Genomic DNA, 13,115 nt, shown 5'->3' on the forward strand with positions numbered 1-13,115 from the left:
CCTGTCAGGTGGATGGATTATCTTGAGGGATTCAAACAAATATGTGCACAAAATTTGAGCGAAATAATTTTGTGCATATGGAACATTTCTGGGATCTTTCATTTCAGCTCATGGAAAATGGGACCAACACTTTACATGTTGCGTTTATATTTTTGTTCAGTATATATTTCCACACTATGAGGTTGGAATAATATTATGAAATTGTGAAAATTATTAATGACCTTTTAGTGTAAGAGCTGTTTGAAAAGACCGCCTGAAATATCAGCCTGCTTTGGTGGGAGTTTTGGCCTTCCTTGGTGACATCACACATCGGACCTGAATTTCAACCTTCTCTTTGTGTAACGACGTTCGTCTGTTGAAGGAGAAGCGGACCAAAATGCAGCGTGGTGGTTACTCATGTTCTTTCATGAAAATGAACTAGACATGAAATAACTTAAATATACAAAACAACAAACGGAACGTGAAAGGCTGTATAGGTTATCTGGTGACAACAAACACAGAGACAGGAACAATCACCCACAAAATACTCAAAGAATATGGCTGCCTAAATATTGTTCCCAATCAGAGACAACGATAATCACCTGACTCTGATTGAGAACCGCCTCAGGCTGCCATAGACTATGCTATACACCCCCAAGACAAAACACACCACAAAAAACCCATGTCACACCCTGGCCTGACCAAATAAATGAAGACAAACACAATATAATACGACCATGGCGTGACACTTTGAATCAGGGACTGACTCTTTAGTCAATCAATCATGGTCACACTAACCATATCTGGGGCCCTGCATGGGCAAGAAGCTTTCATTGTCATCAATATCTAACTTTTGAGTTTTGATCACTTAATGACTACTTATCCTTACTGACTCCTTAATAATATGACTCCTTGGTTTTTTGACATGTCTATGTTACAGATCGAACACACAAAAAAACAAGACAACTTACTCTCTCTCCTTCCTTCCTTCTTTTCTGGTCCCACCTTATAATGCAATAAGGCCTCTAATAACAGTATTTTACATGGTAGTGGCAAACTAGTAGCCACTAGGCAGGGAAAGTGTAAGCTTGAACACACAATGGCACAGACACTGTTAGAAGGGGATGCTATTTACATGGATCATGGCCTCCCAAGCTCTGAACAACAAAGGGTCAAACAAACAATACCGCTATAGAGCAGGCTTGAGTACCCTTCCCAAGGATTCTATTTTACAGCTAAGAGTGACTTCGACAATCTTCTATAGCCACATCTTCTATCTAGATCACATTTGTATTTGAGTAATTTGTTAAGATACACATTTAACATATCATCCTTTGACATATAATCATATTTGTACACTGATTCTTCATATCCTTCATACTACTAGGTTTTTGGACCAAAATAAATGATCCTATCTTTACATGGTAAACAACAAACATTCTTTATTATTGACCACCTTTGTAAAAGAGGCAACTTCACCGCCTATTTTTCTGTTATACAGAATAACAAAACGTTCCAAAAAGATGTGTTCAATATATATGTAGCCAGGTCAAAAATTCCTACCTACGTTTTGCAATACTCCCAAGGTGGGCTCTTCAGGCAATTCGGTGTGGGAAATGGGGGTAGTTATGTGTGTGGAAAACATTTACTTACATGTAAGACATTGAACTTGTTTAGTACAGTCAGTTTGTAACTCCACTCACTACTTGTAGTAGTACTCTGTTTGTTTGTGTTGTTGGTCTTGGCTAGCTTAATGGTCCGGTCGGTAACTAACTAGCACTAACTCAAGTCGCTGCAAGCATAGTCATGAAAAGGGGCATCGGGGAAGCCCTGCAATCAGGGGCAGAAATTTCACTGGGGACGGGGGACATGTCCTCCCCACATTCTGAAATTGCATTTTTGTCCCCTCCAGTTTTATCATTGGAATGTGATGCAAAACGAGGCAATGGTGTGTTTTAGGACCATGCTCTTTGGAGTGTTTATCTGACCGGATGAAAAAATAATTATATCCCCCCACTTGTAAAACCAAAGTTGCGCCCCTGCCAACAATATTACGTTTTTCTAAGTAGTGAGAACTCTAGGGAGCAGGCAATGTTGAAAGACATTTTGTACTTCTCTTTAATTTAGTTTTGTAATTTGATAATACAAGCAGACAAGAAAATTGCATTTGAAAAAGGTAACGTTTTTTGCTGTGATACAATGGGGTAACCTAGGTTGGCCTAAACATAGGTTGTTTTCCCCCACAGGCGGGCAGGGTAGGGATGTTCTACAGTATAGGTCAGGGGACACCTGGGGGTTCACAACAGGGTCCCAGGCAATCTTTTTACAGGGCCTATATGATCAAAACAGGATGAATCAAAATAATTTTTAAACCCCTACAAACTTCACCTTAATTTTCTCTCCTCAGTTCCTCCAACTGTCTCTGTGTTGGTTTTCATGGCTATAAGAGATGCCTCTTGGGCTGATATTGCATTATTAGAGTGCTATCTGAAAGCAACTAATATTACCATTCACTGTGTTCCTTTCACTAGTCTCCATGTCTGTTTCCTTCAACTAGGACTCTCAAGACCCTCCAAATCACTACTGCTAACACACACGGATCACTCTCAAACTATGTTCTGCTTTCACCCTTATTGCAAGGTTTTTCAACACACACACACAAAAAAAACTTTCTCCGTATTGGAAGGTAATTGTTTTCCTTTCAGTCTACCCTTACAAATGTTACTCTTAATATTTATTACCAATTTCTGTTGGATATGCACTTTCTACTTTAAATTGAAATGTATATTTTAAGATTAACATGCAATGCACTGAATTTATAAAATACATAGGCCAATTCAGAAGGGAAGAGAAACTTTGAAGGGAGCTTCCGTTTTAAAGGTGGCTCTCGAGACTAGTCTCTTTCTGGGATCAACTTTCACAACTTGGCACTGTCTACCAGTCCCTATAGATGGCGTGCTCTGTCCATACGAAGTCTCTACCTCGCAAGTTAAACTCTAATAACCCATTATACATTAATTTCTCGTAATACTTTTTACACCACTTACGTACCTCTTGGTACGTGTGGGTGTGCAAGTTGTATATTATTATTGTTTTTCTTAATCAGATCTATAGTAACCCATTATACGCTTCATATGTTACTTTATCTCTCGTAACAGCATATTCAAGAATATAACTTTCTCCTTTCATATCTCCACATACATAATAACATTATACCATCAAACTCAACTGATCAGACAGGCTATCCTTGTTATCTCTAATGAGACTTGTTACCCTCTGCGACATGTTGTTCTCGTTACTAATGAGATGTGTTATCATGTTAGCCTCATTACCAATGAGACATGTTACCCTCAAATGCGATCCTTAGACATGTTATCCTCTACCTGATCCGACGGGCAGTGGTGGACTTAGGTTTTTACATCCACACCACCCCATGTGCATCTTCAACGATTCGTAAATACCTTCAATAGCAATAACACCTCATGCTATTATCAGTGTTTCAGACCACGTAGACTTTTCTATCATTACATCCTATGCACCATATGTATCTTCAACGGTTCTCTTGCCGCTACTTCCCAAATATATTAAACACACCACTCAATAACACCTCGTGCTAGTAGTCCCAGACTATGATGGGTGGTGGTGGATGGAACCCCTAGATAACAGAACCGTAGATAATGTTATAGATTGAAAAACTCAGCTCACACAGAACTGAAAAAGTCAACTCACACAGAACTGGTTGGGGTATTCATTCAGACCTCTTTCACACAGGAGCTAGTCCCCCGACAGCTCTCATTCACTCAGTACTTAATAGCTAAATTTCAATCCTCTTATTATCCAAACTTCAATCAGCTTAATATCCAAATCCTTTCCACACTCACACAACTTTAATTATCTTCATTCACATAGTACTATTCCCAAACACGCTCTGTAATCTTCGTTACTTCCTATGCACCATATGTATATTTCACATACATATATAATAACGCCACATGCTATTAGTAGTGGCTGCAGACCACATAGTCACTTCTCTTATAAATGCCTACAGACAGATGTCAGCGGGGCTTTCCATGGTACCGTTACACCTTCCCTCAAGTCTTTTCATAAGACTAGTGAATAGCCTTCTCCTATAAGACTATGGGTACCTTTTTATGCATTTACTCGGCTTCATTTTATTGGTTTTATCATTTGTTTTCTTTTTACACAAATTCATTTAAATTTACTTAATGAAATTCATAAGTCATGTCCCTCAATTGTTTGCAGATGATGCATCTCCTCCTGGGCAGCTCACAGTAAGGGTCTGGTCTGGGCAGGTCCTCGCCCTCTTTTGGTCAGACGGGAATTTCCCTCATGCTTCACAAAATGCGCCACCAGTTTTCCTCACAGACCCTCACTGGAAAGCTCCGCAGGCAGAATCAATCATCATGCTCCAGATACTCAACTAGTCTAAAGAAGGATGTGATGCTTCCCATTGGAGATCGGATGAGGGTAACTGGTTTCTTTTGTTTTATACATAGACATCTTCTTGTGACATATTTCTCGATCTCTCTTTTCATAAAAGGCCAGTAAAATCATTCTCTCGCGAGGTTGAGCACTCGTTCTGTGCCAACATGGTCCATGTCATCATGGAGATGCTTCAGTACAGTTTGTTTGTACTTAACATAGAGAACAAGCTGTCGTCTCTCACTTGTCCTTCGATACAGTAATCCATCCCCAAGAGAAGTTTACTCCACTCATGTATTAATTTCCTTGTAAGCATTCATTGTTCTCCACGTGATCCTTGGTCAGCATCTTGAGAAGCTAGGTCCAAGACTGCAACACAGGCAACATCCTTCTTCTGAGCAGCCTGGCTCACTTCCCAGGTGGGGAGGACAGCATCCTGTGACAGCTCCTCAGTCACATATTTGTTTATGTCAAGAGGCAAGAGTGATAAGGTGTCGGCGTCAATGTTTATTTTGCAAAGCCTGACTGTTCTTTATCAGGTACCGGACCGACGGTCTTAACGACCTTGAAGACTTCCTCCACCGACAGCGTATGCAGGCTCTTCCTGATGTCCCTCACCATGCTCTTCCTCTCACTGCTCGACATGGCAACCTCTTCCTCTATCCCTCACGAGGGTCAAACGCAGTCCCAAATATTAGATTCACTGGATTGGCATCCTCCAGCAGGTGATGCCGGTCCCAGACGAGCGCCCAAAAATCTGTAACAGATCCCGGTTTAGGACAAAGTCAGCAGATAATAGTATCCTGTAAAATAGGAGCAACGATGAGACTGGAAATAAGGTGTCTGATTCGTGGACAGCGTCGCTAAGAATTTATTAAACATATTTTCAAAATATATCTTTAGTATTTTCCTTTTTCTTTTGGTATCAAAAATAATAATTGCATAAATAAAATAACCACTCACGTATACATCAAAAAACATAGGATTTTGGTCCAAATAAATTTCCATCTAACTCATTCACACTGGCCTATTCACAGCTTAAAACTTTTAATTTAACTAGCACACATAGGTAGAAATACAGAGCAATGCATTCACTAAACCTCACTGAGCTGATCTTCCACTTCAAATGAACCACCGCCAGTGCCACGAGGTTACTGAACTTACAGAAACAAAAGCTAGAAAACGTTTCTAAAATCCAAAGAATATCAAAAAACGTATTACATATATACACACTTTTCTACATTGTAGAATAATAGTGAAGACATCAAAACTATGAAATAACACATATGGAATCATGTAGTAACTAAAAAAAGTGTTAAATAAATCAAAATAGATTTTAAATGAGATTCTTTAAAGTAGCCACCCTTTGCCTTGATGACCGCTTTGCTCTTGGCATTCTCTCAACCAGCTTCAAGAGGTAGTCACGTGGAATTACATTTCAATTAACAGGTGCGCCTTGTTAAAAGTTAATTTGTGGAATTTCTTTCCTTCTTAATGCATTTCAGCCATTCAGTGGTGTTGGGCTAGAATACAGAAGATAGTCCTATTTGGTAAAAGACCAAGTCCATATTATGGCAAGAACATCTCAAATAAGCAAAGAGAGATGACAGTCCATCATTACTTTAAGACATGAAGGTCAGTCAATATGGAAAATCTCAAGAACTTTCAAAGTTTCTTCAAGTGCAGTCCCAAAAACAATCATGCCCTATGATGAAACTGGCTCTCATGAGGACCACCACAGGAAAGGAAGATGCAGAGTTACCTCTGCTGCATAGGATAAGTTCATTAGAGTTAACTGGACCTCAGTAGCCGCAAAAACACCAATCTCAACATCAATAGTGAAGAGGCAACTCCGGGATGCTAGCCTTCTCGGCAGAGTTGGAAAGAAAATGCCATATCTCAGACTGGCCAATAAAAATAAAAGATTAAGATGGGCAAAAGAACACAGACACTGGACAGAGGAACTCAGCCTAGAAGGCCAGTCGCCTCTTCAATGTTGACATTGAGACTGGTGATTTGCGGGTACTATTTAATGAAGCTGCCAGTTGAGACTTTTGAGGGGTCTGTTTCTCAAGCTAGACACTCTAATGTACTTGTCCTCTTGCTCAGTTGTGCACCGGGGCCTCCCACTCCTCTTTCTATTCTGGTTAGAACCAGTTTGCGCTGTTCTGTGAAGAGAGTTGTACACAGCGTTGTACGAGATCTTCAGTTTCTTGGCAATTTCTCACATGAAATAGCCTGCATACAGAACAAGAGTGGTGGGTAATATATGGGAAGTTCTTTGATTCATTTGGTGACAAAATGGATGACACTGTGATGACTCATCCAATTTGTCTGAAGTAGACAGTGTTGGAGGTTATTTTAAAATGACATCACCGAAGTCAAAGATCGGTAGGATAGTCAGTTTTACAAGGGTGTGTTTAGCAGCATGAGTAAAAACTTTTGTTAGCGTAAGACAACGTTCTAGATTTAATTTTGGATTGGAGATGCTTAATGGACAAGTCTGGATAGGAGAGTTTGCAAAATCTTACCAGAAACCAAGGTATTTGTAGTTGTCCACATATTCTAACCTCAATCCCAGAGTAAATGTGATGCTAGAACTGGGGGTGTGTGCGGCAAATGGTTGAAAGCATGCATTTATTTATTTAACTTGCATTTAAGAGCAAATTCTTGGAGGACCCTGGAAGGAGTGTTGTATGGCATTGAAGCTTGTTTGGAGGTTTGTTAACACAGTATCCAAGGGTTACTAGTCCAATGTATACAGAATGGTGTCACTCTGTCAGGAGGTGGATCAGAAAATCACCAGCTTATTGCAAGAAGTCCACATCATTAATTAAACAGAGAAAGGCAATTACCAAATAAATTGAACCCTGTAAACCCCCATGAGAATGCCAGAAAAAAATAAAAGGAAATAGGCCCATCCGATTTGACTACACTGAACTTCTATCTGAAAGTAAAATGGTGATCCTAACTGACCTAAGACAGTCATTTTTAGAAAATGTCAAGGCTATTGAGTCTGAGATAAATGAATGCGGTGATTGACAGTCAACTGTATATATGCCTTGGCCATGATGCAGACAAAATGGCTGCACAAATAGTCAATTTATCTATCCACTGTTATGATATAGTTTAGGACTTTGAGCGTGGCTGAGGTGCACCCATGTCCAGCTGGGAAACCAGATTGCATAGTTGAAAAGGTACGGTGGGAATCGAAATGGTCGGTGATCTGTTTTTTAACTTCGCTTTCGAAGACTTTAGATAGGCATTGCAGGAAGGATATATGTCTATAGGTCTATAACAGTTTGGGTGTAGAGTGTCTCCCCCTTTGAAGGGGGGGATGACCGTGGAAGCTTTCCTATCTTTAGGGATCTCAGACGATATGAAAGAGAGGTTGAACAGGTTAGGGGTTGCAACAATTTCAGCAGATAATTTTAGAAAGAGAGGGTCCAGATTGTCTAGCCCAGCTAATTTGTAGGGATCCAGATTTAGCAGCTCTTTCAGAACATCAGCTGTCTGGATTTGGGGGTAAAGGAGAAGCAGGGGGGCTTGGGCAAGTTGCTGCGGGGGTGCAGAGCTGTTGGCCGGGGTAGGGGTAGCCAGGTGGAAAGCATGGCCAGCCGTAGAAAAATGCTTATTGAAATTCTCAGTTATCGTATATTTATTGGTGGTGACAGAGTTTCCTAGCCTCAGTGAGGTGGGCAGGTGTTCTTATTCTCCATAAACTTTACGGTGTCCCAAAACTTTTTGTAATAAGTGCTACAGGATGCAAATTTATGTTTGAAAAAGCTAGCTTTAGCTTTCCTAACTGACTGTGTATACTGGTTCCTGACTTCCCTGAAAAGTTGCATATCACGGGGGCTATTCGATGCTAATGCAGTACGCCACAGGATGTTTTTGTGCTGGTCAAGGTGAGTAAAGTCTGGAGTAAACCAAGGGCTATATCTGTTTTTAGTTCTCCATTTTTTGAATTGGGCATGCTTATTTAAGGTGGTGAGGAAAGCACTTTTAAAAGAACAACTGGGTGTCCTCTACTGATTGGATGAGGTCAATATTCCACGATACCTGGGCCAGGTTGATTAGAAAGGCCTGCTCGCTGAAGTGTTCTAGGGAGCGTTTGACAGTGATGAGGGTTGGTCGTTTGACCGTGGGCCCATTACGGATGCAGGCAATGAGGCAGTGATCGCTGAGATCCTGGTTGAAGACAGCAGAGGTGTATTTAGAGGGCAAGTTGGTCAGGATGATATCTACGAGGGTGCCCATGTTTGCGGATTTAGGGTTGTACCTGGTAGGTTCCTTGATAATTTGTGTGAGATTGAGGGCATCTAGCTTAGATTGTAGGCCGGCCGGGGTGCTAAGCATATCCCAGTTTAGGTCACCTAACAGTACGAACTCTGAAGATAGATGGGGGGCAATCCATTCACATGTGGTGTCCAGAGCACAGCTGGGGGCTAAGGGGGGTCTATAACAAGTGGCAACAATGAGAGACTTATTTATGGAAAGGTGGATATTTAAAAGTAGAAATTCAAACTGTTTGGGCACAGACCTGGATAGCATGACAGAACTCTGCAGGCTAACTCCGCCCCCTTTGGCAGTTCTACCTTGAAAGAAAATGTTGTAGTTAGGGATGGAAATTTCAGAATTTTTGTTGGCATTCCTAAGCCAGGATTCAGACACGGCTAGGACATCAGGGTTGGTGGAGTGTGCTAAAGCAGTGAATAAACTCAAATTTAGGCATGTGTAGCCGAGTGATCATAGGGTCCAATGAGGTGTGTCAGGTAGCCGTTCGGTAGTCGCTACTATGATAGGCGAGCAGGAGGCATGCCGTTCGGAAAGCTAGCGGGCTGGGGCTAGCAGATGGGTCTAAGGCATGGGTGTCAAACTCTGGCCCGTGGGCCAAATTTGGCCCGCGGGGTAATTATATTTGGCCCGCGAGACAATACCAAATTACTACTAGAGCTGGCCCGCCGGTATTATACAGCGCATTCACCATTAATACTACGAATCCCATAATGCTCTGCTGTTTTCGCGCGCCAATCAGGACAGGACCCAGAAACGCTCTCTCCTCTGTGACAGTAGTCATAGCAACATAGACGCTACAACTGTCAGCGAGCTAACCCTTTCCAAAAATGGTGAAAAGAAAGGCAGAAAACAGGAGCTTTCTGGACAAGTGGGAGGCAGAATATCTGTTTACATATGTAAAAGACAAACCTGTTTGTCTTGTTTGTGGAGTCAACGTGGCTGTAAGTAAGGAGTACAACATTAGACGACACTATGAAATGAAACACCATGACAAATACAAGGACCTGGACATGACTCAAAGGAGCCAGAAAGTAGAGGAGATGAAAAGAAGCTTGGTTTCACAACAGAATATGTTTAAAAAAGCCACATCACAAAGCGAGGCTGTTGTAAAGGCTAGTTATATAGTGGCAGCAGAGATCGCAAAATCAGCCCGGCCCTTTAATGAGGGAGAGTTCATGAAAAAGTGCATGATGAAGGTTTGTGACCTCGTATGCCCAGAGAAAAAACAAGCATTTTCAAACGTGAGCCTGAGCAGGAACACAGTAGCTGATCGCACATGTGATCTTGCCACCAATCTGTATGACCAGCTGATGGAAAAGGGAAAAGATTTTGTTGCGTTCTCCCTCGCTGTGGATGAGAGCTGCGACGCATCTGATACTGCTCAGCTGTCAGTCTTCATCCGTGGAGTGGACTCAAATCTGTGTGTTACGGAGGAGCTATTAGGATTCAAATCAATGCATGGCACAACCACAGGAAAGGAAATCTTTGAGGAGGTTTCCAAATGTGTAACTGAAATAAAGCTGCCGTGGGATAAACTCGTTGGATTAACGACAGATGGTGCGCCAGCGATGTGCGGTAAAAAGAGTGGACTGGTGGGCATGGTTCGGGAGAAGATGCGGGAAGAGAACTGTGCAGGTGAGCTAACTGTTTACCACTGCATCATACATCAGGAAGCACTGTGTGCCAAAGCCCTAAAGATGGAACATGTTATGATCACAGTAACACAGGTAGTTAACTTTATTAGAGCCAAAGGTCTAAATCACCGCCAGTTTAAATCTTTTCTGGAGGAGTGTGGTTCAGAATACGCAGATGTGCCGTATCACACAGAGGTGAGATGGCTAAGCAGAGGAAAAGTACTGAACAGATGTGTTGAGCTGCGTGAGGAAATATGTCAATTCCTGGAAACCAAAGGGAAGGATACAGCAGAGCTCCGGGAGCAAAAGTTCCTGTGTGAGCTGGCCTTTCTCTGTGACATCTCGAGCCATCTCGATGCGCTGAACCTGCAGCTTCAGGGGCGGGGGCGCATCATCACAGACATGTACGCTGCAGTGAGGGCCTTCAAAACTAAACTGTGCCTGTGGGAGAATCAGATGCTGCAAGGAAACCCTTGCCATTTCCCCTGCTGCCAATCCATAAAAGCGCAGATCTCTACCGCCGTGTTCCCATGCGCACAGTTTGCTGAAAAACTCAGTGTTCTCGCCGCTGAGTTTAGCCGGCGATTTGCCGACTTCGATGCCCAAAAATGCAAGTTTGAACTGCTTAGTAATCCCTTCACAGTTGATGTGGAAAATGCACCAACCAACATCCAAATGGAGCTGATTGAACTCCAGTGCAACGACACGCTGAAGTCAAAGTATGATGCTGTGGGCGCCGCACAGTTTCCATGGTTCATCCCTGACACAATGCCTCAGCTCCGCACCCAAGCTGCTCAGATGCTCTCCATGTTCGGCAGCACTTATCTATGCGAGCAACTTTTCTCCTCGATGAAGATGACCAAAACAACTCACAGGAGACGTCTGACTGATGAACATCTTCGCTCGATACTGAGGATTTCTTCAGCTCAGAGCTTGAGCCCAGACATTGATGAACTAGCATCCAAGAAGAGATGCCAGGTATCTGGCTTGGGCACATCAGATTAGACCAGTGTGCAATTATTAACATTTTCTTTATGCACTTTTTCTTGCTACAAGGCATGGGCTTGAATGGTTGATTGATTTATTATCATTTTATTTGTAAAATTATTAGCCAGTGGAAAAAGTTTATTTTGGTATTTAAATCAGAAGGCTGCAAATAGAAAAGAGGCATACAATTTTTATTTAAATTTTATTTATTTAATAAATGAATGCCATTGATGTGTTTTTTCATTTGAAATTCGATTTTGCATGTCTCCACTATTAAATTATATATTGTATGGTAATAAGCGATGCTTGTTCCATATTCAATGTTAAAGCAAAACTTGTTTGGGTCCATATTAAAAGGTTAATTTGTTCAATGTTGGCCCGTGACTTTGTTCAGGTTTTACATTTTGGCCCACTGGGTATTTGAGTTTGACACCCCTGGTCTAAGGCGACATCACAACGGAAAAGCCTGTTGAAACCACATCAGACGATTACGTCGGCAGACCAGTCATGATGGATCGGCTGGGGATCCATGTCGGCAATAAAGGGTCCAGGCCAATTGGCAAAAGAGGTATTGTAGCCCGCGAATTATCGGGTACACCTCTTCGGCTAGCCACGAGATGGGCCTAGCTCGAGGCTAGCCCAAGGCTACCTGGTGCTTGCTTTGGGACAGAGGCATTAGCCAGCAGTAGCAGCTAGCTAGCTGCGATGATCCGGTGTAATGGCCCAGAACTTGCGGCAGGAATCCGGTGATGTGGTGGAGAAAAGCAGTCCGATATGCTCTGGGTTGATATCGCACTGTGCAGACTGGCAGGTATTGACCGAGCAAAGCTAGCTGGTGTCTGAGCTAAAGGTGAAGACCGCTAGCCGTGGCTAACAGTGACTACTAGCTAGTAGCTAGTTAGCTGGGGAGCTTCTGATGGAGGTTCCAGTTATAACGTATAAAAATAGCAGATCCGTACCACATTGGGGGAGACGGGTTGCAGGAAAGTATATTTAGATCATAGGTGGAAAGTGACATTAAAAATAAATATGAAAATTTTTTTTACGAAACCGACTATTTACATGAGACAAGACAAGACAAAAACACGACTGACTGCTACGCCATCTTGGATAAGTAGTTAACTTTACTACTTATATTTTTGACAACTTTTATCCCACTACATTCGTAAAGAAAATAATGTACTTTCTACGCCATACATTTTCCTTGACACCCAAAAGTACTAGTTACATTTTGAATGCTTAGCAGGACAGGAAAATGGTCTAATTCACACACTTAAAGAGAAAATCCCTGGTCATCCCTACTGCATCTGATCTGGCGGACTCACTAAACACAAATGCTTTGTTTGTAAATTATGTCTGAGTGTTGGTGTGTGCCCCTGGCTGTCCGTAAATGAAAAAAATTAAAATTAAATCGTGCTGTTAAAGGAATGTGAAATTATTTATACTTTTACTTCTGATACATTTAATACTTTAGCAATTACATTTACTTTTGATACTTAAGTATATTTAAAACTAAAAGTCAAAAAGTATTTGCTCAAGTATAATTTTACTAGGTAACTTTCACTTTTACTTGATTCATTTTCCATTAAGGCATCTTTACTTTTACTTAAGTATGACAGTTGGGTACTTTTCCCACCACTGGTTAATTTACACAACACTAACCACGTTTCCATCCAACCATTTCATGCAGATGAATTGCCTGACGCATTAATCCAAAACAGTGACAAAACTATCAGTAGAGCTGTAAATGCGATGGAGTCCCATTAAATATTT

At 41.7% G+C, this 13,115-nt stretch overlaps 1 protein-coding gene across 1 annotated transcript; it reads left to right on the plus strand.

Annotated features, from left to right (window-relative positions):
• The first annotated feature begins 9,428 nt into the window (after positions 1–9,428).
• LOC135558209 (general transcription factor II-I repeat domain-containing protein 2-like) lies at positions 9,429–11,774 on the plus strand. Its single transcript, XM_064991937.1, has one exon. The coding sequence runs from the start codon at positions 9,549–9,551 to the stop codon at positions 11,358–11,360; it is 1,812 nt and encodes a 603-aa protein (XP_064848009.1). The 5' UTR covers positions 9,429–9,548; the 3' UTR covers positions 11,361–11,774.
• The last annotated feature ends 1,341 nt before the right edge of the window (positions 11,775–13,115 follow it).

Source organism: Oncorhynchus masou, chromosome 17 (genome assembly GCF_036934945.1).
Source record: "Oncorhynchus masou masou isolate Uvic2021 chromosome 17, UVic_Omas_1.1, whole genome shotgun sequence".
In the NCBI taxonomy this organism is placed as follows: Eukaryota; Metazoa; Chordata; class Actinopteri; order Salmoniformes; family Salmonidae; genus Oncorhynchus; species Oncorhynchus masou.